Raw genomic sequence first — 23,799 nt, 5'->3', positions numbered from 1 at the left:
AGCAAACCTCGGGAGTACTGATAAAACACATACCCTCACGCCCACACACCATAATCAGAACAGCAGTTACGGTGTTAACTCTTGTGCAGGCAGAGCAATGTATTTTCACACACACACACACCCTAGATAATGACTGTAGATATGTATTTCACAACAAGTCTAAGCTTTTCCCTATCCTGAAATGCGATTACAATAATACTGGAGAACTATACATATTTTTCCAAGTAGCAGGATTCTCTATTTTCACCATGAAAAGGAGCCATTTATCTCAGCAGCAAGAATGAAAACAAAATGCACTGCTTTTAAAATTTCCACTGCCCCTTCTCTGCATCTGTAAGGGGAAGATGGCTCCAATCCAGTTGAGTTCAGAGGAAGAAGGGCCATACTCTTGAATAATCTGTGTTCACAATGAGCAAAATCAGCCTCCTCCCACTCATCCACCTGCAGCATGCTGTAAAGAAAACAGATCAGATCCAGACAGGCATGAGGTTTCAAATCCCCTTTGTCTAACTCCCCTAGTCTTTGCTTGGAATGTCTGTAGCTGCCAGCTTCCTAGCACTCTCCACGACAGTATCGCCCTCTTCCATGTTGGGAATTCCCACTCCCCAGAGCCTTATTTGAAAAAACACCCTGAGAACAGCTTGTTCCCACAATGTGTTCAATTATATTCAATATTATGGGAACAGCTCAGTCTCGTTACAGTTTGAGGATTGGCTGGTGGAAAAAGAAAAAAAAAACCGCAGTGGAAAGGGAGCAAAAGAGAACAGAAAGCAGGCAAAAGATGAGCAGGGGAAGGAGAAAAGAAAGAAATTGCTGAAAGCAGGGAGAGGAACTTGGGTGGAACAGGAGAGAGCAGAGTACAGCTTGCCCACATGGTCCCGATTGCACATTTCCAACAAACATTTTCAGAAACTGTCAGTTTTTTGAGTATTTAATCAATTCTAGAAAAGAGAGCGAGGGAGAACACACAAGGTGGAGAAGAAAGAAGGACACAGAAAATGGAAAAAAATCAGCAAAGAACAGAAGAGAATTAGACTACAGAAAGGGAAAAAATGCAAAGTGAACCAAATAATGTAGAGAGAGAAAAGAATAGAAGGGGGTAGTCTGCATCATTAAAAAAAAAACAAACCACAAAACCAGAACCAATAAGGAAGGCATCTGAAAGACATCTATACAAGAAGAGCTGCAAGAAAACAGAGTGGAGCAAATAAAAATATTCAGGATTTTGAATTTATTATGAAAATTCAGTTTTTGACAGAAAACAATTTTTTGACAAAAAATGTTCAAATTCTCTGTCAAAGTTCTAAAGAAAAAGAAAGCAAATAAAATGGATAAGCTGGGGAGAGTTTGTATTTAGCTCTATTATCTGGAAAACGCTGTAGCTGCCTCTTTCCTGTTTTATTGGCAAAATGTTCTGACCAGCCCAGATCCAAATTAGAACTAATTAGCCCCAGGTGGTGGGAAGCAAAGAATCTCTGTAGGGTCTCTCAACTCCTATTTAGCAGTTTCACTCGCAACAAGAGTTTACTAGAAATAGTTCTGAACTAAAATGTTGGATGTGAACACCTTCGAACATTGGTGAGGCTGAATTATAGGTGCAAACATGCCTCAGACTCAGTTCTCGTTCTTATACAACATGGATGTATCCCTTGCAAATGTCCATTTATCTGATACTTACCATCAAGATATCCGAGTCCCTTACAAATGACATGGAGCCCCTATAGACTCTAATCAACCCTCCTCTTTTACCCCAGACAGCAGATAAAGTGGTAAAATAATTACATTAAAATTATAATAATAAATATTATAGAAAAGGTTTGGGACGAGCCTGGCATTGTGTCCTTGCGCATGCTGGGATGCTGTCTCTGTGCTCAAATGCAATTGCCTTATATTTATATATTTACACACAAAAACTCACCGGAATCCCATTGATGCCTTGAAATCCAGGCACTCCCATTGGACCCTAAAGGAAAGAGGACACAAGTAATACTTTACTTGGACAATCCTGTGCGTCAGTCACATGCATTTTATTCTTTATATGTATCATATATCACCCAGGTAACTCTTGTATTCTACATCTTGTGAGGGTAGATGATCAGATATCCTCAGTAAAAGGAGTAGAACATCTCATACTAGGCACACAGGCTCCTTCATTTTCATTGCAGTCAATGAGCTTGGAACTGAGGATGCTCAGCAGACAGGCTGCTAAATTAATTCCCCCAAAATGTTTTCACTCAGTATTTTAAAAGTGAAACACAAATTGTTATTGCACCTCTGGGGCACAGTGTGATGCTAATAATACATGGCTTTCGATAGAGATTAAATCCTGGCCTCACAAATGTTTCAAGAAATGTTACAATTGGATCTGCAATTTTGTCTGAACCAGCCTATACCATTATTCTCAGATGTTGCCAGCTGAGAAATATGCATTAATATTTAATGTTATAAAATTAATATTATATTAATTTACATTACTCCTGCATCTGTTCCAACTGAATAATGTCTTGTCTCTGCCAACCTGTTAGAGCTGCTGGATGTTGCATGTACCTCCATAGTAAAAGAAAATGTCTATGATAGCAGCAGCTATCCCGGAGCGGATAAGTGGTTCAATAGTGGCCAATATTTGCTGCTTCAATGGAAGGTGCAAAGCAGGCAGCTCCAGGATAAGTGTCCCCCAGGGAAAGGTTCTTCCTAATCCTTGATAGTCAGAGGCTGGCTTCTGCCCTAAAGCAGGAGAGTTTCTCTCTTCCAGAACTCTTGATTATTATTTTTAGACCTTATTGTTATAATTCTGGATGTTCTTTTTACCCTTGTTTTGAATCCTGCCTACCTCAGACTCAGCAACACCTTGGAGCAATGAGTTCCACAGGATACTTGTGCACTGTGGGAAGGGGGGTGGCGTATATCCTCTGCTCAGTTTTGAATGTTTTGCTTTTCAGTTTCACCGAATGTTCCCTTATTCTTGTCTTAGGAGAAAGGCTGAATAGCCGTGCCCTCTCTGTTTTCTCTACACCTGTCATTATTCTGAATCCTTACTCATTTCCTCTCTAAGGTAAACAGTCCCAATCTTTTTAATCTCTCTTAATATGAGGGTTTGTTTCATTTGTTTCATTGTTTCATGTCTTGTTTCATTCTCATCACCTGTCTCTGAAAGCCCTCTATTTCTGCTGTGTCCCTTTTGAGGTGGGGTGACAGAACTGATCACTAATGGCATTATAATATCTTCTGTATTATGTTCCATTCCATTCCTTATACAGCTCATAATTGTGTTTGCTATTTTGGCCACTGCTGCCCTTTGAGAAGATGTTTTCACTGAGTTCAGTAATGTTCCAGTCTTTTTACGATGTTGTTACAGTTAATTTAGAACCTAATAAGATGCAGAAGTAATTTATATATTATTCCCTCATTGTGCATTACTTTGCACTTTCCAACAAAGAATTTCACCTCCCAACATGATGATCACTCACTTAACTTTGGGAGGATCTGACTGTCAGAAACAGGTAAGGCTGTTAGATTTCCCTCTAGAGGTATCCTAGTAATGCCCCACCCTTCTTTCATCTCTTCTTGTGACTTATGTCAGCGCAAAATACATTCTGATGGTTATGTAAAGCAAAAGACTCCACATGCAATGTTGAAGCCCATTTTACTGTGAATCAGCCAACAGAAGGTGACAGGCTGGACTGTATATACTACGCTGTATAATTCAGCGACCAAGATTGTCACCCTCAGACTAAACACAGTGGTTCCTCTGGAGATGTTTCTCAAACTTAACAGCAGTGAGATAGTCCAGTACTATTTTTATTCACTCATAAAGAGCTGCTGTGATCACATCTACTGCAGGGAAAAAGAGGAAAACACTTATTGAACCTACCTTATCTCCTTTCAGTCCAGCTGATCCTGGAGAGCCCACTGCCCCTCTCTCACCTTTTGGCCCTGCCAAACCTTCTGGCCCAGCAAATCCTGGAACACCTATAGGTCCTTGGTTCCCAATAGATCCCGGTCGACCCTGAAAGGGTTACAGTAAGAGGTAAGTCAAATTTTCCATGCTTCACAAATGCCCTGCATGTCTCAAATATAACAACACTGGCCAGAGACTGTAGGCAGATCAGGAAAGATCTCTGAAGGTTCCTCTGTACATTCTTGGTTATAATACTCATCAGAGGTATTTCAGACAATGTAGAATGAAGCATAAAGAGTGAATTACACAAATAATAAGACACCCCTACTTTTCCAGGAGGATTTCTGGCAATTCATCAAGCTGTAGGAACAATGGAGGCGAATGGCATTTGAAATTAGGTTTATTACTTCTAGATGAGGTTGACCCCTCCAGTTCCAAGCTTTAATGATAAGTACAAAACGTCTGTATCAAACGTTTTGGTGTCAAACACAACAGAGGGAAGCCAGGAAATGCAATACAATGGCTAGTCTTGCATGGGTCACATGCAATCAGAAGCCTTGCACTCAGAAAACACATTTATGTTAGGCTATCACCATACTTGGCTCAAGATCAGTGGGGACTCCAATGTCCTCTCCTGTTGCTTGGTAGACAATACGTGGATTTTAGGCCATGCCCCCCTAGCCCTTATGCACCATCATTGTTCCTATCCTGACTAACTTTAGGAAGAGAAAAGCCATGAATACCGTTTTCCAGGGAAGTGTTCACCTTCTGTAGGGTTTATATAGAAAGAAAACACAGAGCACAATGTTTGTCCTGCAAAAGCTTTAGACAGCTACAATATCATTATCTCCTGCAGGGGAAATGCAGAATCCTGAACTCTGATCTTGCAGCTGACCAATCTGATAAATACTACTGGCCCAATTCTTTGTTCAAATACTCCACTGTAAAGTAGGAGTCACTCCATTTAATTCAAGGGGACTAGGACCCCATCGTGCAAGGTGCTGTACAAACACAGAACAAAAAGATGGTCCCTGCCCCCAAAGATCTTACAATCTAAGCATAAGACAAGAGACAACAGCTAGATACAGACAGATACATGAGGGAGCACAAGGAAATAATGAGACAAAGTTAAGCATGTGCATAACCGCTTTGCTGGCTGGGGCCAAAGTGTGCAGCTCTTTGCATGTTGAAGCCCTATGTGTATTTTTTGTGCTGATACAAGTTAAACAATTTTTTTTAAAAAGTTGCTTCCCACACTGAAGCTCATCTGCCCAAACTCTGGCTCAGATCACATCTACAAATTAGACTGGAAAAAAGGGTTCAGAGCAAAATTGCTTATGCAGCCACAACAGCATATTTGAGTTATAGAGTTCATGGCCAGAAGGGACCACCAAATCATCCAATCTGACCTCCTGTATGTCATATGCCACCAACACCAGCCAGCGCCTGCACGTTAAATCCAACAGCCAAAAAGAAGTCCAGTGTATGACAGCCCACAGGAGACTAAACTATGATGTGCCACAGGCAGAGAATAGGAGGGACGGAGCTGCAAGGGGCACCAATGCTCAAGGCCCCTGCAATGGCAGGGAAATGATTAAGTGAGATATATGTAGGAGTCACTACAAAATAATATTATAAAAGTAAAACATATTTGTCCATTTCCTCTTTCTCATCCAGATAATGTTATTTTGTAGGAGCCAACAAGCTTTTCAACTTAATTCTCAAGAACACGCAGCATTTTTGAAAACCGATTTACAGTTGAAAAGAAAGTGTTACTCTGGTGGCAATTGGAGGGTGTACACAATACATGATATTTATGATCTGTGTTCAGGCACAATTTGTGCAACCAGAGCTCCACAATGGCTCCATTAGAAGGGGAAATAATGCAGTAACTAAACATTACCAGAAGATGGCAAACTGTTCTAAAACGGCAGAGACAAATACAGTTTAACATCTTTTATTGTTCTGGTATCACCACAGAAATCACAACGAAGGCTGAGTTATGCAGAGCTGCCTTGTAAGAGTGTGTGTAATCTGACCAGTGCTTAATTTGTAATGAAAGAGGTTCCCGGGGCTCAAGCAATTAGGTGCTGGGCTCAAGCAATTTTTTTACATTCATAACTGATGCAGCGAACAGAGGTGCCAGGGCTATGAACTGCCAAGCCCAGAGGTGCCAGGGCTCAGTCCTGCCAGGCTCTGGCACAAATTAAGCACCAAATCTGAATACATTTATCTGTAACTGCTTATAGAGCTTACTGCAGGTGTTCTGATGTTACTTGCAGAAGACTGAAGATGTGTATCAACATTCTGTAGTACGTGTTACCTTTTCCCAAATCTAACGACTGTTTTAAAAAAGTGGAGAGTGCCTGTCATGCAAGGACACAAAATATTCACAAAAATAAGGTTAAAGACAATCTCCTTTCATTAACTAGTATTGTTTTCCATTTGGAACAACATTTAAAATAAAAGAAAACATGCTTTAGTTCTAGCTACAATGAATATTAGTAAATGAAATCAACAAGATAATTCACATGCTGGTCCGGTAATTTGAAGTAAACTTTTAAATCAAGTCTGGAACTCGCTAAGGGCTTGACAATTTTGCAAAGCTGCATGTAAGAACAACATAGGCTGATCATATAGGACAAGGTTCTTCTATATTGATAAGCATAGTCCATTCTCTTTGCAATTCTCTTTTTCTCAGTCAAAAAGGGACACACACATTGATGCTAGTGCCTCACAAGTGTCAACAATGAAATATGAACTTTCTGCAGGTGTTGTCCCTCTTCAATTCATGCCCAGAAAACAAATCTGCTGAAGGCAGGTAAAAGCACAACTGGTTGAGAGTAAAATATTCCCATTTAAACTGCTGGCATTAGAGGATACTTGTTAAGAAAACACTTGTTAATGTCACTCATACAAAGATGATTATAAAAGATTGGATGGCCAGTTCAACCAGGTGAGTGAATGGACATGGGAACTTTTTGCATTAAATTGGCAGTCCTGATAAAATAATCCTGGCAACCGTATACTCAAAAACAGAGATTCGTGTTAACATTTTGTAGTATCTAGTCAGGCAATTCAGTGTTAATCCAAAAGAGATAAATACCAGTTTTAAACCCCGTATCATTTGCACTTTTTACATGTGTAGACATTTAGGGCCATATTATCAGCTGTCAGAACTCAACTAAATTAAACAGAGTTATTTCAGCAAACAATTTGGCTCTACATTTAAAAATATATAGTTTGAAATTTTTTTAAAAAATTAAACCACTTCCTCTTTTACTTACCTTCTAGGACCTGTGTTCAGATTCTGTGTTTCCCTTGCAAGTGCTGTTAACATTACTAACTCCCTGGAACAAAGTAAGGAATGCAGCTCCCTACTGAGTACCATTCTCAGGAGCTGTTGCTGGAGGCACAAGGAACCCTGACCCCAGGCCTTGGCAGGAAAAAGGTTTTGTGGTTCATTTTAAATACATATTTGTTTGTAATTTTAACCTGTTTTTAATCTGGGATTTTAAAAATAGTTTTTTATCCATTTTTTTAAGCCTTCCAGTTTCCTTTCCCATCCTAGATGGATCATCTTACCACATACCCCATGATCTTTCTTCATTACTCTGAAACCTTCATTACAGGGACAGTTTTTTTTTTTTTTTTTTTTTACAGTTTCAGACCCTCACCCTTGTGTTGCAATTGCTTCTTCTTGGTCTTTTGGCTGAGGTCAAGTGTACCATCTGTTTAATATTTTCTACCTTTTCTATCTGGGAATTGTAACATTTACAAGGGGGTGGACTGTGATCTGAAAAGACTTTGCAGTCTCTCTCTTATGACCTCATTTTCAATCGGAGGCAAATATCAATGGCATGCTCTGAACTGAAGGCCAGATGATGATGTAAAGGCAACACCGCTGAAATATATGCTGAAAACGGGCACATCACCTCTACAATCAAGCGGTCATCTATTAACTCAGATACAACAATGCTAAGGAAATCAAGGTTTCTTCAAACATTTCTGTGATGCCCTCGCTTGGTGTAACTCTTCACATCATTACACAAGTGTGGAATTCTACCCCTAAACGTACAACTCGTGAACTGATATGAAATTACAGTTTAAACAAATATATTTTCTGAGATATCCAATTTGATAAATGTGTCCAGTGGAGGCAGCATGGACCCTTATGCAAGTCTTGTCTCCGTCTGAGTCACTTTGATGAGGTTTCAGAGTAACAGCCGTGTTAGTCTGTATTCGCAAAAAGAAAAGGAGTACTTTTGGCACCTTAGAGACTAATCAATTTATTTGAGCATAAGCTTTTGTGAGCTACAGCTCACTTCATCGCTCACTTCATCGGATGCTGTAGCTCACGAAAGCTTATGCTCAAATAAATTGGTTAGTCTCTAAGGTGCCACAAGTACTCCTTCACTTTGATGAGGGAATTCAACGGGTTCTCTGTGTTCTAATCCTAATGAGTAAAATATTTCCTATTTACTTAACATCCCACAAGGAAGATTTTAATAGCACTTGAAGATGGGTCTGGCATGTCACTAAACTCACAAAGACACAGCGAAGTGCCTCTAATCTCTCCAGTAATGTGATTAGACTATGATAAACAGGCTCTCATGAATTCCCCTTGCTTCCTTTGAAGTCTGTGAGGATGGAAACAGTGTATTCCATGCTGAAACATATGTCTTGTCTTCACTGCTAAAAAAGATGCATTTTTTACTAAAAAGAAAAGGAGTACTAGTGGCACCTTAGAGACTAAACAATTTATTTGAGCATAAGCTTTCGTGAGCTACAGCTCACTTCATCGGATGCATTAGAAAGCTTATGCTCAAATAAATTTGTTAGTCTCTAAGGTGCCACAAGTCCTCCTTTTCTTTTTGCGAATACAGACTAACACGGCTGTTACTCTGAAACCTGGCATTTTTTTTACTGTGGGTTATCTTATTGCACATGAACTATCATACGGTCAGCTCTTCACCCCGCTCCCTCTTGGGTTGATCTAAGAGAGTTTACCCCAACCTCAGGAAAACTAAGGTGCCTTGTCTTCGTTGTGTTTTTAGTCTCTAAGGTGCCACAAGTCCTCCTGTTCTTTTTGCGGATACAGACTAACACGGCTGCTCCTCTGAATACTTCGGCATAGTTCATGCACATTAGTCCCTGAAGTAAGAAACCCCACATCTTTTTTAGGAGCGAAGACAAGGCCGAAGAGAAACTTTAAGTCACATTCAACAGTAACTTTAGCAGATCAACAGAGCCCTCTGTTTTTAATCATCATTATTGCTCAATATTTATATTATAGTACCCTCTAGGACCCCCAATCAGGATCAGGTCCCCATTGCACACCTATGCCATGTGGTATTGTTTCTAATTCTTGACTGGATGACAATTTTTTTTAATAAATAGATTTTTTAATAATGGATATCAAACAACACCTGCCAAGTATGGATTTTTGGATGAATAAGGACTTGTGCTAAAACCTCTGAAACTTTTGCGACTTGTGAACATTTTCATGACTACCCAATACTTGTTTGGATACTTCCAAATAGGTAAAAAACTCAACCTTGTGAATGATAGTGAACCACAACATGAGCTTTCATTCACAAATGTATTTGTGTATCTGTTTTTTATTACCCAACCACCTCTCGATTAGGATGGCTGTGTTCTTGGAGTGATGTCACTGTGGTAGGAACCAAGCAAATGGCATAACTTCATGACAGAACATTGCATTTCTTTTGGCATTTCCTGGATTTTGTCCATTTGTGCCACAAACTCAATGTGATTTAAACACAGTTTTATATTTAATTGTTGCAAACAGCTAAAAATGCAAAAACAAGCGGTTCAAACTTTTCATCCAGTTGCTAATGTTTTTGCTCTGGTATCTGCTTGCAGTAACCAAGACTGAAAAGTGTGTGAGTGATGGGGCCAACATATTCCCTTTGAAGCACCACATCATGGAAGGAAACAACACAAAACTGCCTGAAAAGACATTTTGATCACAGTGCCTTTTGAAATGGAAATCATTATATCAAATGTGGGGCCCCCCTTGGCTCTCATTTCAATTCACCTGTCTCCTGGACTGTCAGTTTGAAAGGCCAACATGATGGGCGATGATTGTGCCTCAGTAAGGAATTTACTACCATGCAAACAAAGAAGTCACCATTAGTCTATTGTCCCTGCCCCTTTTGACCACTTTAATATCCCACAGAAATTTCCACCCACTGGACTGGGGCGGCTCCACATAGCTCCATGAATTCCAAACATACATTTTCCCAATGCTTTTGTTTGGTGGAAGGAGAAGAGTCAATTTGTTTACTGTTTTCTCTAATCAAGGTCTGGAGCAGGATCATGCACCTGACAGTGCTATGAAAACTGTTCCTTGAGTTCGCTGGCACAAAATAATATAAATACTTGCTTGACAAAGTCAACAGGACTCCATGAGACGTAAAACAGAGCAAGTGCCTGGGTAAGTACAGAAAATGTAAAGTGCTAGGTATTACTGTTATTTTCTAATTAAAATTAAGACTCAATGGATTAAACAGTCAATGGGATGTAAGCACATGTTTAAAGTTAAGCATGTGTGTTAATGCTTTCCTGAACTGGGGACTGCATTATTTAGACGGGGAGTGCTGTTTTCCCTGGCATGACCTCTGATCTTAGCAAGGCAATTAATTATGGCACTGTGTTATTTGTTGTACAGAACTGCAAGGGCCCTGGATTGGAGGGGACTTCAGTGGCCACATTTTTAAAGGGGCCTCACTCTAGCCAGTGTGTGCACTTTTTCTTCCACAAACAAACGTAGGTGTAGTTTTACTGATGCAAAATAATTGCTGGTGCCAGTGATGCACTCCAGAGACAGGTACTTAGAAGTCTAAACTTGTGCACAAAATGCTGCACCCACAATTGACCATAGGAGGAAAACTGAAGGCCCTTTAAAAAAAATTGGCCCTAAAAATAAATGTTATAATTTACTGTATAAGCTAAACAGGATGAGTCCTGAAACTTTCCAGGATAATCCAAGGACTGCAGTGCAGGAAGTACTGGTGCTGAATGGGCAATTTCATCATATACCTGATCTTTAGAGGTGCCTAGTGCCCTCAGCTCCTACTTTGGTCAACAGTAGTGGAAGACATTTCTCACCTTGCAGGATCCAGCTTCAAGCCACTGAACCAATGCTATACCGAGTGATCAGCCGTGCTACTGCCGATGCTACCGTTGGATGGATGAGATGTAAATACAGAGCCCCTGTCTGCTTGTGGTCATGAATATGATTTGTTCTCACTGGGAGGCAGCATAGATTTTATTCCCAGCTCTCCTACTGACCTGCTGTGTGGCAGTGGGCAAGTCACTTCCACTCCCTGCTCCTCTGCTTCCTCCTCTCCCCCCACCCCTTGTCTGTACTGTAAGCTCTTTGGAGCAGTGACTTCTCTTACTACATGCACAGTGCCTAGCACAACAGGTCTGTGATCTCAACTTGGGCCTCTAAGTATTACAGTCATCATTATACCAACAACCACCACCAATTAAAAACCCTTCCAAAAATTAGGGGTCAGACCTGCAGTGTCCTGGGCAAATTCTGCCTTGGGGAATTATATTCTCCCTACGGAAAATCCCTTTGTACTTTTAATGGGATAAGTTAGTCTTCAATTCCTCCTCTAAAAACTCAGTGAAATACAGGTGCAAAAATGGCTTCCACATTCCTGCCACATAGTTCACCACATTCCTCCCCACAACTTCCATTAGCTAAACACCTCCACTGATCTTAAAACAAGTAATAAAAGTTATACACAGGAACAAAAATTATGGCTAAGAGATAAAAAAAATCCTGGACTGCTAAACCACCTCATCCTCTCAACACCAGCCAGGAGGCTCATGGGCTTTTTTTTCTTGCACATCTATATTTTTCTTTAGATAATTTTTTTCCATATTACAATAAATTATTTAATTTCATGATTCACCTTATAAACCCTATGTTCATGTAAAGCGATACTTGGTGTGTTCACATGGCAATCTTTAAAAAGTGAGCCACAAGAGCTTTCTACCTTCTAAGGATCAAATATTTTGCACAATGATGGAAAATTGCAATCTTTATTTTTTTAAATGATTTGTTGTCCCATGGAGCAAATGATGTTACCGAACCCTTGTTTTTGGAAAACAAAGCAACATTTTGATAAGTTTTCTTTTAAAGTATTCAATCAAAATACCATAAATGTTGCAGAAAATTTGACAAAAATAGGAACAATTTTTCATGGTTTCATTTTTGAAAAATGGAAAGTTTAAATAAAGTCAACAGGGTTTCACAAAGAAGCTGTATGATTTACTACTGGAAGCAGTCAATGAACCTGCATTTCAAAGACATAAATATGAAATATATGGGACAAAACTTGTTTTTAAAAAAACAAAGTAACATACGTGTATCACACTGACTGATCCTCTGCATGGTTATAGCTCAAAATCATACTTTTCACTTGATCAGCAGCTCTTTATGTTATATGGTTCACAGGAGATGAGATACCAAATAAGTGACATCCCTAAAAATACAGGATGGGCTGTTACCCTGAGTCTTCTAGTATATCCACTCTTCTCTCTTTCTGTTTATTTAGACCAAGTGGTCATGACCACCCAGCTAGCCTGACATCTCAATATCTTTCGGGCTATGTCACAGATAAAACTTGGACTCCTTTCCTTCCCTATTATGCTCACACCAAGGTGTAAACCTCATAGTAACTATGCAGCCAGTGTTAGAAAATCACTCCCCTAAAGTAGCTGTATCGCTCAAGAAAATATTTTTAAAAGCTGATATATTTTATTTTTACATGCTTTCATCTTTGACTGAGGAAGAAAGTTTTGCTATTGCAAAAGGAAGATGATGCATTTAAGGACTTCCCCCCCCCCCTTTTTTTTTTTTTAAGGGAGCCCAGAGCTAGGTGCATATTGGTGTTTGCAATAGCACACTCAATTTGAGTACAGTTACTGTGATGGAACACGCAAATTGACTACTGACACACATTAGTAACTATTCAGGCATCAGAAATTGTGCATGCACAAGTCTACCATGTGAACAATTGTGACAACTGCATGTAAAAACAATAGGTGTTATCTGTGGGTGAGAACTGTCCACACTTCATGAATGTCTGGCCCTTATGTTACATTCATTAATGTCCTAAAAGAAATAAAATTGAAATTCAGAGGGTGGACTAAATTATGAATTCTTACAGCAAGATCACAGCTTATGGGGGTCTAACTGATTGAAAACCCATTTTTATTTTATTTTGGGAACTGAGCACTTTTCCCAAAAGTGCACAGGGAAACAAAAGGTTTCTGAGATCTTACAATCCCTTAATTCTTATTTTCTCTCCTCCTATTTTCAGTGCCCATTCATTACAGATAAAAAACAAAACTAGAAAACCACCCCCTTCACAGCTCCCAAACCCATTTGCTTGGGACAGCAGCTGTCACAACATTTTTCTGCCCTGACCTAACAGAAGGGCACTTATTGTCACCACGAGGTGTACAAGTCTTAAGCTGAATTTTCAGTACAAAAGCATCAGTTATTTACAAAGAAAATTAACAAAGAGGGGCTACTCCGGGGACTTGCTTATTTCCAATTTTCTGGAGTGTTCTTGCAGATCAACAAAAAGGCAACCCAAGCAGCATATATAAAGTAAAAAACAAACAAAACCACAGGCGTTTTTTTTAAAATTACTCTTCCATTAGAGCCAAATCATGACAACACTCACACAAAATGTACACAAGTTCAGCGATTAGGTGAGAACACTGCAATAGGAATTCTGCTACTGCTGCATAGGTTGACGCATGGGGCCTACCAAATGACTGCTCTTTTATTTCTTAACTCCAGGCTCAGGACATGGGTCAGGGTTACAAAAGGGGTCAGTAGCATCTGCTGACCCCACCGGCTACTGTTGCAGGGCCTCTCTCTAGCTGGTATGATTCCCAACTACTACTCCCCATGGTATCAACAATTCTCTGCTCTTTCACAGGCTAGCAAAGCCTAGACTTTAGTCTATCTGTTCTGCTATAGCTCTGGTGAGGGGTCATTTAAACTCCTCTCTATCGACTGCTCTTTGGAGACTGGATTTAAAAGCATAATTAAAAAATGTTTGGTTCATGATTAATACATAGTGATGGATTCATTATACACAATTCTAAACTGCCAGAAAGAGGGTACGTTTTCCATCCCTTTCCTTTATGTCTCATTATCTGTACTCCCACTAGTTCTTGAAGTCTTATTTACCCTCTAATTAGGTTTTTGTTTACTTTAAAATCTTCATGTGAAAAGACAGACCTGCCACAGAGTAACCTACGTATCACAGCTGATCAATTAAACTGGGCCTCCCACTTTTATCATATTTTAATCATGTTATTTTTCTGACCCGTTGACAAATGCCGGAAATTGAAGGGAACCATGAGTTTGTGTCTTTTGCTCTTTACACAACAAATGTAATATGAAGGAACCACACAGGCACAGCAGAGTCCAAATAACCAGGCTTACTATTTATGGCAGGGGCTCTCAACCTTTCCAGACTACTGTACCCCTTTCAGGAGTCTGATTTATCTTAGGTACCCCATGTCACCTCACTTAAAAACTACTTGCTTACAAAATCAGACCTAAAAATACAAAAGCGTCACAGCACACTGTTACTGAAAAATTGCTGACTTTCTCATTTTGTCTGTATGAAATTTTAGTTTGTACTGACTTCGCTAGTGCTTTTTTTATGGCCTGTTGTATAACAAGGCACATATGTAGATGAGTTGATGTACCCCCTGGAAGACCTTTGTGTATCCCATGGGGTACGTGTACCCTAATAAGAAAAGGAGTACTTGTGGCACCTTAGAGACTAACCAATTTATTTGAGCATGAGCTTTCGTGAGCTACAGCTCACTTCATCGGATGCATACTGTGGAAAGTGTAGAAGATCTTATTATATACACACAAAGCATGAAAAAATACCTCCTCCCACCCCACTCTCCTGCTGGTAACCCTAATGTACCCCTGGTTGAGAACCACTGATTTACAGCATACAAGGCCCAGCTACATATACACCCTGCTCTTCTGTAAACGCAGAACACAAAGAGCACCACTAGAGGGCTCACATTCTATTTAAAGGGATACCACCCAATTCCTGTACACTAAAATGAGAATACAAAGATATTTATCAAAGTTTCAAGGCACATATATTGCACCTGTTCCTTTTATTCTATTATTTAAAGGATGAGAGAAAGCTGGTCTTGTGGCTGAAGCCCTATATTTTAAGTGCAATTCGCAGCATGCAGCGAGGGGAAAATATCCATGAACTGGAAGCAACAGTTGGAATTTAGGATTATTCAGCCCATGGAGAACAAACCAAAAAATCCCACAGCGTTCCTAGAAACCTATTTAAAATGAACAAGAGTGGCAATGAACTTTTTTCTGCCTCCTCCTCTGGCTGGCATTTTCAGGCTCCCTTCTTCATGGACAGAAGATTCATTGTTGCTAAATGATTTTGGTAAAAAAATTAGTTGTATTAAGTAACGCATTGAACAAGTGAAAACTTGCAAATAGCTATGTTGTTAAGACTCCTATTAAAGGAGCACTGTGTCTAGTAAGGCAGATAGGGTTCAGCCAGATGTGAAAGTCAGAATCAGATCCAAACTTCCCCAGAGTTTGCTGTGTTCAGATCTGGGGATTTGGTTTGGGCTTGTCTTTAGTTCCTTCTTTTACAATGAACTTCAGTTCAAAATATCGTAAAAGCTTTTTTCTTAGCACAGGTTGTGAGGACTTATAGCTAGGGTTTCCTAGTAAATGTATGGGGATCTGAATTTAGGGCAGATGTAATGGGATGGGCACTCTGTGCTCATTCCTGTACCAGCTTTTTCAAGATAGTACAGCTATTTCTTGGCAGATTGGCAAGATTTACATTTTCACAGTGGCACAGAGGGGCAGTGATGCCAACTTTCACATATCCCACAAAGGCAGTTACTGTCAAAGCCTAATTTGTGTACTGAGAACACAGCTCTTCAAACCCAGAACGAGCAAATGAGAAGGCTGGACTGCAAAGTGCATGGGTCTGTACTAAACAGTGATTTTACATAAAACGGGCTTTCTCCATATGCATTTAAAACACTCATAAAAGGTGGGCTGTAGAACCCTAAAACAGCAGGGAAGGAAGTGGTAGATGAATTGGTGACAAGTGAAAGAACTTTTAAATCAACTAATACAGTTTCTAATACAGAGGAAGTGTCTGTGCTCCCTTTTGTCTTGCATATTATCACTCTAATAAGATACTATTCTTCTGTCACAATAACCAGGGCTTATGGCTTTTGCCAAAGATGGCAAGAAAATTTTTTTAAGACACCCAAGGTACAGTCAGATTTTATTTAATAAGTGAAATAGCTAGAAATGTGGTTCTCCATCTGGGGACATTTTAATGTCTAAGAGGTATAATATTAATGTAGTGCATGTTGAACAAGATCGAGCTTTGGGAGTGTGGGATCTTGGGGGGAAGAGGAGAATTATATTATAAATGTCATGCCTCCTATTATTTTGTCCATCTTTTCCTCCTCCCTTCTCTAGATGTTAATGCTACATCCATCATCATGATATCTGACACCATCAACCTGTCCAGTAGTTTGCCTAGCAGTCAGTGGAAGGACAGCTTCAAGCAGCACTTCAGTCCTTGTGAACTTAAAGACTGACCTGGCTGCTGGGACCTGTGGTACAGCCTGGAATGCATTAAGGCTGAACCTGAAACATGCATGCTGAAGGGCTGCTACAATGCCTAGCGAAGTATGACACCTTAAGTGCTTTTCTCACTCTGCCTGGGAACAGAGTGCTGAGCACAGACAAGAGAGCTTCCTTGTTGTTCCCTCAATAACTCAGAGACAAGCACCACATAAAGAATTTACCCAGTGGTGTTGGGGTTGGACAGTAGGATGAAGGGAAAGGAAAGAAATAACACAACCCCCTTTTTCTGCATGGGGAAGACAGAGTGTGAACTTCCCCCTGGGGAGGCAGGGTGCTCCTTCTCTCAAACAGTGTAAGCAGATGTAGTTTGAGAGGAGGATTGCATCAAACCTGGCTTCAAAGAAGGGAGAAAGAAGAGAGACTGAGTAAGGGATGAGAGGAAGAAAAGCTTGAGGATTTCAGGGGTTGGGTAGATGTCAGCTTTACTACATCAGTTATCATGTATGCTGCTTCCTTGACTAAAAAGCTTTGGTTTTCCAAAGGGCCTCACAAAAGAGCCAGGAAAACATTTCAGGACTATTTTTGTGAAACTTCATCTTGTTGTTCCATTGAAATTTCATTTATTGAAGTGTTTTAACAACTTCTGCAATTAGCCAAACCAACCTCTCAGTCTAAACAAGCCGTGAAAATTACCCTGGGGGAACTCATTGTCACAAGATATCTTGGGGACCAGGAGTTTGGTAGGATTAAAAAAAGGATTGTACATTCATGTGGAGAACAAGAACATGCAGAGTTACAACATTAAGGATTAAAAAACCAAAAAATGCAGAACCAAGACTTTTGGCAAGAAGATAAACCCTTGTACTTCAGGGAAGAAACCAACCACTAACAGGAGCTAGGAGGAAACTTTCCCTTTGGGCAGCTTATTTCATAGTTACCTACCGCAGGATTTCATGAACCTTTCTCTGAAGCAACTGGACAAGGTGGGCAAGATACTGGCCTGGTCTGAACTAGTCTGGCAATTGCTATGTTCATTTGTTTGGGAAAGTTCAGACCCATATCTGAACCTGAGCCCATTCCCAGTGATAGTTCCAACTTCACGCTAACCTCTTGCCAAACTTTATTATTTTTAAATCAAATCCATTTTTTAATTACACAAGAGCTTCTCTCTCATTTAAAAGAGAGGCCAATAAGTATCTGTTGATTTTGTGCAGAATCCAAACCAGCCAAAATGCTTTCTCAAAGGCCAAAGCTTTCAGTCTGAATTTGACATTTGTTGGCGTATAGCTCAGAAATTTACAATTGTTAGTAACTATAAAAGACTTCCTATGTTTGACTCCAAGAGACACTCATTATTAGCTGCAGGTTGATACATATACCTCTGAAGAGGGATAGCAGTGAATCACAGTGAAGTGATATTCTGGAATGTGGTTAGATGGTAGCATTTCTGCAGAGACAATAGTCAAAAAATTGTTAAATGTAATCCAAGTAAAAATTGATATTGTAAGGTAAAAAGCCACCTCAAATGGCAAAAGGACCATTTAGCTTCCATGACAAGGGTTCCAGAATGACACTTTCTCTAAATGGGACATCCTCTAGGATTACTTTAGTAGAGGCATCATAAAAATTCCATCTGGCTCCCCCAATTAAAAACATATTATGCTATTGGATGCAAAAATCTTCACTATCTGTAATAAATATTTGAGTGGTGCCGTTCCTATGCTGCTGTCCACCTTCTCATTCTGTTTCAGATATAGCACAGCATGCCTTCTAGAACAGAATTCAGCTTGTGGGCAATGTTATTGAATTTTTTATGTAGGTTTAAGTATCTCATCACTGTACTACCAGCAAACACAAATGGAATGATTTATTTGCTTAAGTTACTTAGATTCATTGTAGGTGTTCCCTAATCCTTATTCATTACACGTTTATTCTTCTGCAGTTTTGAATTCTAGATAATTTTATGGCTTTTAGGATTATATTATTTCTAGTGGCATTAGTCTCTTTTTGTTTAGAACTGCATTTTATTTTGCATTTAAACAAGGGTATAACACAGAAAAGCTGTGTTTTGCAGGAATTTATCATTAAAAAGTTAATATTTGTGCAGAGTAACTATACAGTGCTATCTGAAAGAGCCCAATTTTTCCTCATTTTTAGAATAGGAAATAGCTGTGGTTTCTAAGATACCACAATGTGGTAACTAGATAAAATGAGACTCATCAAAAAGTTATCATTTGTCTTCTCTGCTTCCACAGAGGTAAACTAATGAGTCATTAGAATATAAACAATAGGGACTTTGATCTCAAGAATGCAATTAGCATTCTAACTTCATATTCAAATGGCTGGGTCTATTTTTTTCCCCTCTAAAGCTTTTGCTGCAGGTCAGGTCCAAAAGATACCAGTTCTATTTCAGATGCAATACTCACATATTACTTCTGCTCAAAATAGCAAAAATCTCAGAACAATAACAGAACTTTAGAGATCTGCAGCATTCCAGATGGAGGAAATTTTGAGATCAGATCTTATGAGATTTTTCTAATTTGTCTTAAGATCTTGAGAGAACAGGTTGTGAGATACTGGAGTTGTTGAATCCAAACCTGAACTCCTGTTCTGATTCAGCCTGGAATCCAAATCACAGTTTAACCTATTCTGGATCAAGATTTCAACATGCTTTTCTTGGTCCATCTCTACTTCATAGTCTCAGAACACAAACTATTCTATTTAAGTTCTGTTGTTACACAGATCATTCATATCTATAAACTGCCATGACTAAGATGATACTCCAAAAATGCAGGTACGTTCTAAAGTCCCTTCTGTTTTGAACACATTGATGAAATATCTTTTCCCATACATCATCCAGTCTTTCTTAAAACACTTTTCCTTTTTGGCACTGTTATGAAATAACCATCACATTTTTTGTTATGCTTTTAGTAGAGCTACTTATATATTGTGACTGATCCTAAGTAGAAACAGCCTCAGATCAAATCCCAAGATCTGAAAACCCATGAACTCTGAGAAAGTTTGAAGGCAAATCTAGAATTGGAGAGAGCCCACCTTGGGATCTCATGTGTGCAGTTTGAGTCCATCTCTAGACCTGAGTACTGAAGTAGCCGTGTGTGTGTGTGTGATCAAAAGTAAAAGACACAGCAGTGCCAGTCACTGGGCCAGTACTCACCCATTCAGTGCTGACGTGGAACAAAAGTTCTCATTAATCACCAAGACCATTCTTTAGAGTTTAATTCAATTCCTAAGGACTCACTGAGTTAAAAGGAGACAAATGTTAAGAAGCAGGGCCACTCAGCAGGTCTGTCCAGCCAGGAGTCAGTAGCAGGGCCATAGGTTCTCTGAGATCTGGGCTGCTAGCAGCTTCCCCAGCAATCTTGCCTTCAGTGGGAGCAAGGGTGTTTGAGTAGATTTCCAGGCATGTCCCTGACCCCTCAGGAGGGTGTGAGGACTACGTGGCCATTAACAGTTCCCCCTGCAATGACCTGCTAAAACAAAACCAGCTACTGCAATAATTTTAAAAGTAATACTAGTCAAGACTCAGAAGTCAGATGGGTACTGTTTGCCCCATTCTTTCAAAGGTTGGGGGGGAGGGGAGAACAGGGGCAAAGGAGGACACCCCCAAACAAACCCTTTTTGGTAAGATTCCAGTTACTTTTTAGGCATGTTAAACAAAGCAGGTCCGGCAGAATTTTCCTGTGGTGCCTGGTAGAGAGCAAAGCCAGTCAGTGATTGTCTGGCAGACAGTGGCAAAGGATGAACTGTCTTTAATAGAAACAACTGTTCAATCCAAAGTCAGGGCAGGGGGGATTTTTCATTTCTCTTAATGAGTGTTACATATTAAGCAGGAAAAGGACGTTAATGAACTGTTCACCTACTGGAATTCCCACTAGCTAAGGTATATAGAATAAATGATTAATTCCAGTGTTGCTTGTCATCACTTAAATTGTACATTTAAGTCCTCGGACATTTACACTCCAAAAAGCTTCATTCATTTGTTGGTATAAACTACACTTCCAGTCTGCTTAATCTTTGATGGACAGGCCTCACTGTCTCTGAAATCCCTTGCTACACAATACAACAAAGGCTTAAATGACTCTTTAGGCCTGTACTACTATACACAATGCTTTGTGCTTCCTGCCCATATATCCCTGGAATCCATGACCATGCAGATTACTAAATTACACACTAGGCCAGGGATTAAGTCTGGCTCTTTGTATGGGAGCATCTGAGGTCTAGAGGAAGATTTTACCTGTCACAGTCTGTGCTCATTAGGCCTTGATGAGACAGAAGGAAGCAGAGCTGCAGAAGATCACAAACACCAGTATGTGATAATCAGCAAACTCAATATGATGACAGGATAACCTGATTACAACTGTCCTGCACATAGGTCTAGGGAGCTTTAGCTGAACAATAACCAGCACTCTGTTTTCCAAAATAAAGATAGCACAGACAGTAACCACCTATCACTCCAAAAAAAGGAGCAGATTCAACATTGTGACAAACAGTCAGCAAGATAACTGTTCCTTCAGTGTAGTAAAAAATGTTCAAGGGTAGGAATTTACCCCTCAGCTATGTAAAACACTCCAAATAGCCAAATCTAAAGAGTGGAATGTAAAGTATCTCAAAAAGTCCTTTAAATGAGTGTCATAAGAATACACAAAGTGAGAATACTTTACCTTAAAATTTTATATATATATATATAGAGAGAGAGAGAGAGAGAGAGACTTGAAAAGGTGACATAACTTTAGTTACTTAAAGTTATTTGACTTGCTTTATCTAATTGTTAGCGTATGTATAAAAATCATATTGCTTCACACTTGAAAAATGGTATGTTTGTAGTAGACTCCTACAGTCAGTAATTCAAGACCTTCAAGCTCCAGGTATGACAAACATGAGTTGTCTCTATTCACTTAAAGGATGCAGGTCAGGTGGCAATGCTGGGTTTGTTTTGCATTTGAGTCAGTCTGGAAGCTTGATGGATACCAGACATTCTCCAATCAATTCCCCACACAAAGACCTGCACTGGGGAGGGAGAGGGAAGGAATTATAGGGCTGCCACCCTTATAAGTTTGTCTCAAAAGGTGAACTCTGATATGAAGACATTTTGACATTTGTATGTCAAAATGGCATGTCACCATGTTGTACCAAAGCATGTATGTTACTACATTACATTACAATGTGATGATATTTCTAGGCACCAAAAAATATTTCAGGAACTGTGAACATCTTGCTAGCAAGAACCCCAGGGATCCAAAGCATATTCTCAACAGGACTCTTTGGATGCAGTCATCACTTCTCCTTTTTAGAGTAGTCACTGTTGAACAATACAGAACTCCTCCTCTGGCAGAACTCAATATTCTGATAAAGTAGAACTGCCAACTAGGCCCTTGGGGACAATTATTAGAATATCGCTCCTAGAGAAAAAGAAGCAACATATGGTTTAAATGGATACTGAGAAAAAATGTTTTACGATCATCAGCCAGAGGTGATGCACAGGGAGGCCATGTGGGGTCAAGTGCCCCGCAGATTGGCCTGCCAGGAGCAGGGAGGGAGAGGGACTCTGTCCTTCTCTCCCTGTGCCTCTCTCCCTGCACGTTTGGCTGCTCTCCCTGGCAGCTGGATGGGGAGAGGGATGGAGCCACTTCTGCCTCAGAGAGCCTGGCTGGGAGACAGGCTCCCTGCCCGGGCTCTGCTACCAGGGACAGGGGCCAAGCATGGGGGTGGGGGAAGAGGTACCAGTCATCTGTGATCACTGCAAATGATTTTTTTTACATGTAATTAATACACATTTCTGAAAAGTAGAATTTTGATTTAAAAATTAAACTTCAAATATTGATATTTAATGGTTTTAGATATGAAGAGCTCATGAAGAAATTTGTAAAAAGCCAGCATTGGATGGTGTGCAGTACCCAAGGCCTGTGGTCGCACATTGAATGCTAAGAATAAAAAGGAACACTGAACAGCTAGCTCATTCATGGAGCAGCTCCTAGCCTGAGTGCTGAAGAAGGCAGGGGTGTCCTGTGCAAACAAGGTTTGTTCAGCACCTCGCTCAGTGGCGTTCTGGACCATGACTGTGACTCCTAGGTGCTCCAGTAATACCAATCAGTAATACAAATAATGAACTGTAATTAAAGATTATTACAATGTATATGCACAAAGAGGCAGATTACAGATTGCACAGGCACTCTTAAATACTGGCATTTCCTAACTGTTGAGTGCTTGATTTTATCACTTCAACAACATCCTTTTTATGCTTTTGGTATGTAATATAATATCCAACACAGCACCTCAGTTCCAGGGGTACCCAGTGCCAACAAATAGGATGGACTTAAATTATCTCCCTTCAGACACAGGGTTAAATTGTTCCTGACCCAGGCATTTAAAAGGCTAGTTTTCAAGGTGGCCTTTTCTTTAGTAAGCGCCAGCAGGAAAATCTAGAAGATGGCTTTGTATATCCCCTGTGACATGCCATCTGAATAAACATTTACTGTATTGAGTTTTAAGCAGTCTGAGGGAACTCCGTTTCCTTTCACTCAGACCAACATGAACCAGAAGTGACTCCAGTGACGTGTAAAACTGGTGGAAGTGAGAGAAGAAATCAGGCCTGGTATTTTTAGTAGTCCTGCCGCACTTGCTACTGATGATGCAGGCAATCCTTGCTTGGCTGAATCAGCATCAGCAGAAGTGTTGTCTTAAATCTGTCACCTGCTGCACGCATATATAGGCCAGAAGCTTAAGAGAAGTAATGCCAATGAAAAGGGTTAAATGGTTGTTGGAAATTTTAAAAATGGGATACAGGAAAATAAGGATGGAAAATAAGAAGAAAGGAGATAGACACAACGGAAAAGGAATGTCTCTGCTGTCTTCCATGTGTCTGTTGGGTGAAATTCATTCATTGTACGACAGCCCCCAAAAAGCCCTCTGTGCCATGGAGCCATCCATGTAGTCATGTGTGGGAGGCCCCAGTATAGTGGCCATGTAGAGACCCCACACGAAGGAGTTAGGCCCTGTGCCAGCTCCCAATCTGCCAGAGGGAAACAGAGCATTGGGGGGTTGTCAGTGGGAGAGGCTGCGGGGTGCATCCTCATATGAATCTAGTGGCAAGGAACGGAGGTTACGGAGGAGCAGTGATAGGCTTAGTAACAGTCACAAAAAGGCTGTACTGCCCCCTACAGCCTGTCCCTAGAGAGGCGGAAGAGGGCAGAAGGCACTGGAT

At 40.1% G+C, this 23,799-nt stretch overlaps 1 protein-coding gene across 4 annotated transcripts in view; it reads right to left on the bottom strand.

Moving 5' to 3' along the window:
- The window catches only part of COL4A6 (collagen type IV alpha 6 chain), a 186,079-nt gene that overhangs the window by 64,758 nt on the left and 97,522 nt on the right, over positions 1–23,799 (bottom strand). For all 4 annotated transcript variants that reach the window (XM_074962489.1, XM_074962490.1, XM_074962491.1 and 1 more), the window contains 2 exons: positions 3,872–4,006; positions 1,919–1,963 (listed from right to left, as the gene is read on the bottom strand). In XM_074962489.1, the coding sequence (XP_074818590.1) occupies positions 1,919–1,963; positions 3,872–4,006 (180 nt within the window). The remainder of the gene's footprint in view (positions 1–1,918; positions 1,964–3,871; positions 4,007–23,799) is intronic.

The sequence above is a fragment of the Natator depressus genome, chromosome 9 (assembly GCF_965152275.1).
Source record: "Natator depressus isolate rNatDep1 chromosome 9, rNatDep2.hap1, whole genome shotgun sequence".
Classification (NCBI taxonomy): Eukaryota; Metazoa; Chordata; order Testudines; family Cheloniidae; genus Natator; species Natator depressus.
The sequence above is the reverse complement of the archived record's forward strand: the minus strand, read 5'-3'. Positions and strand labels throughout refer to the sequence as shown.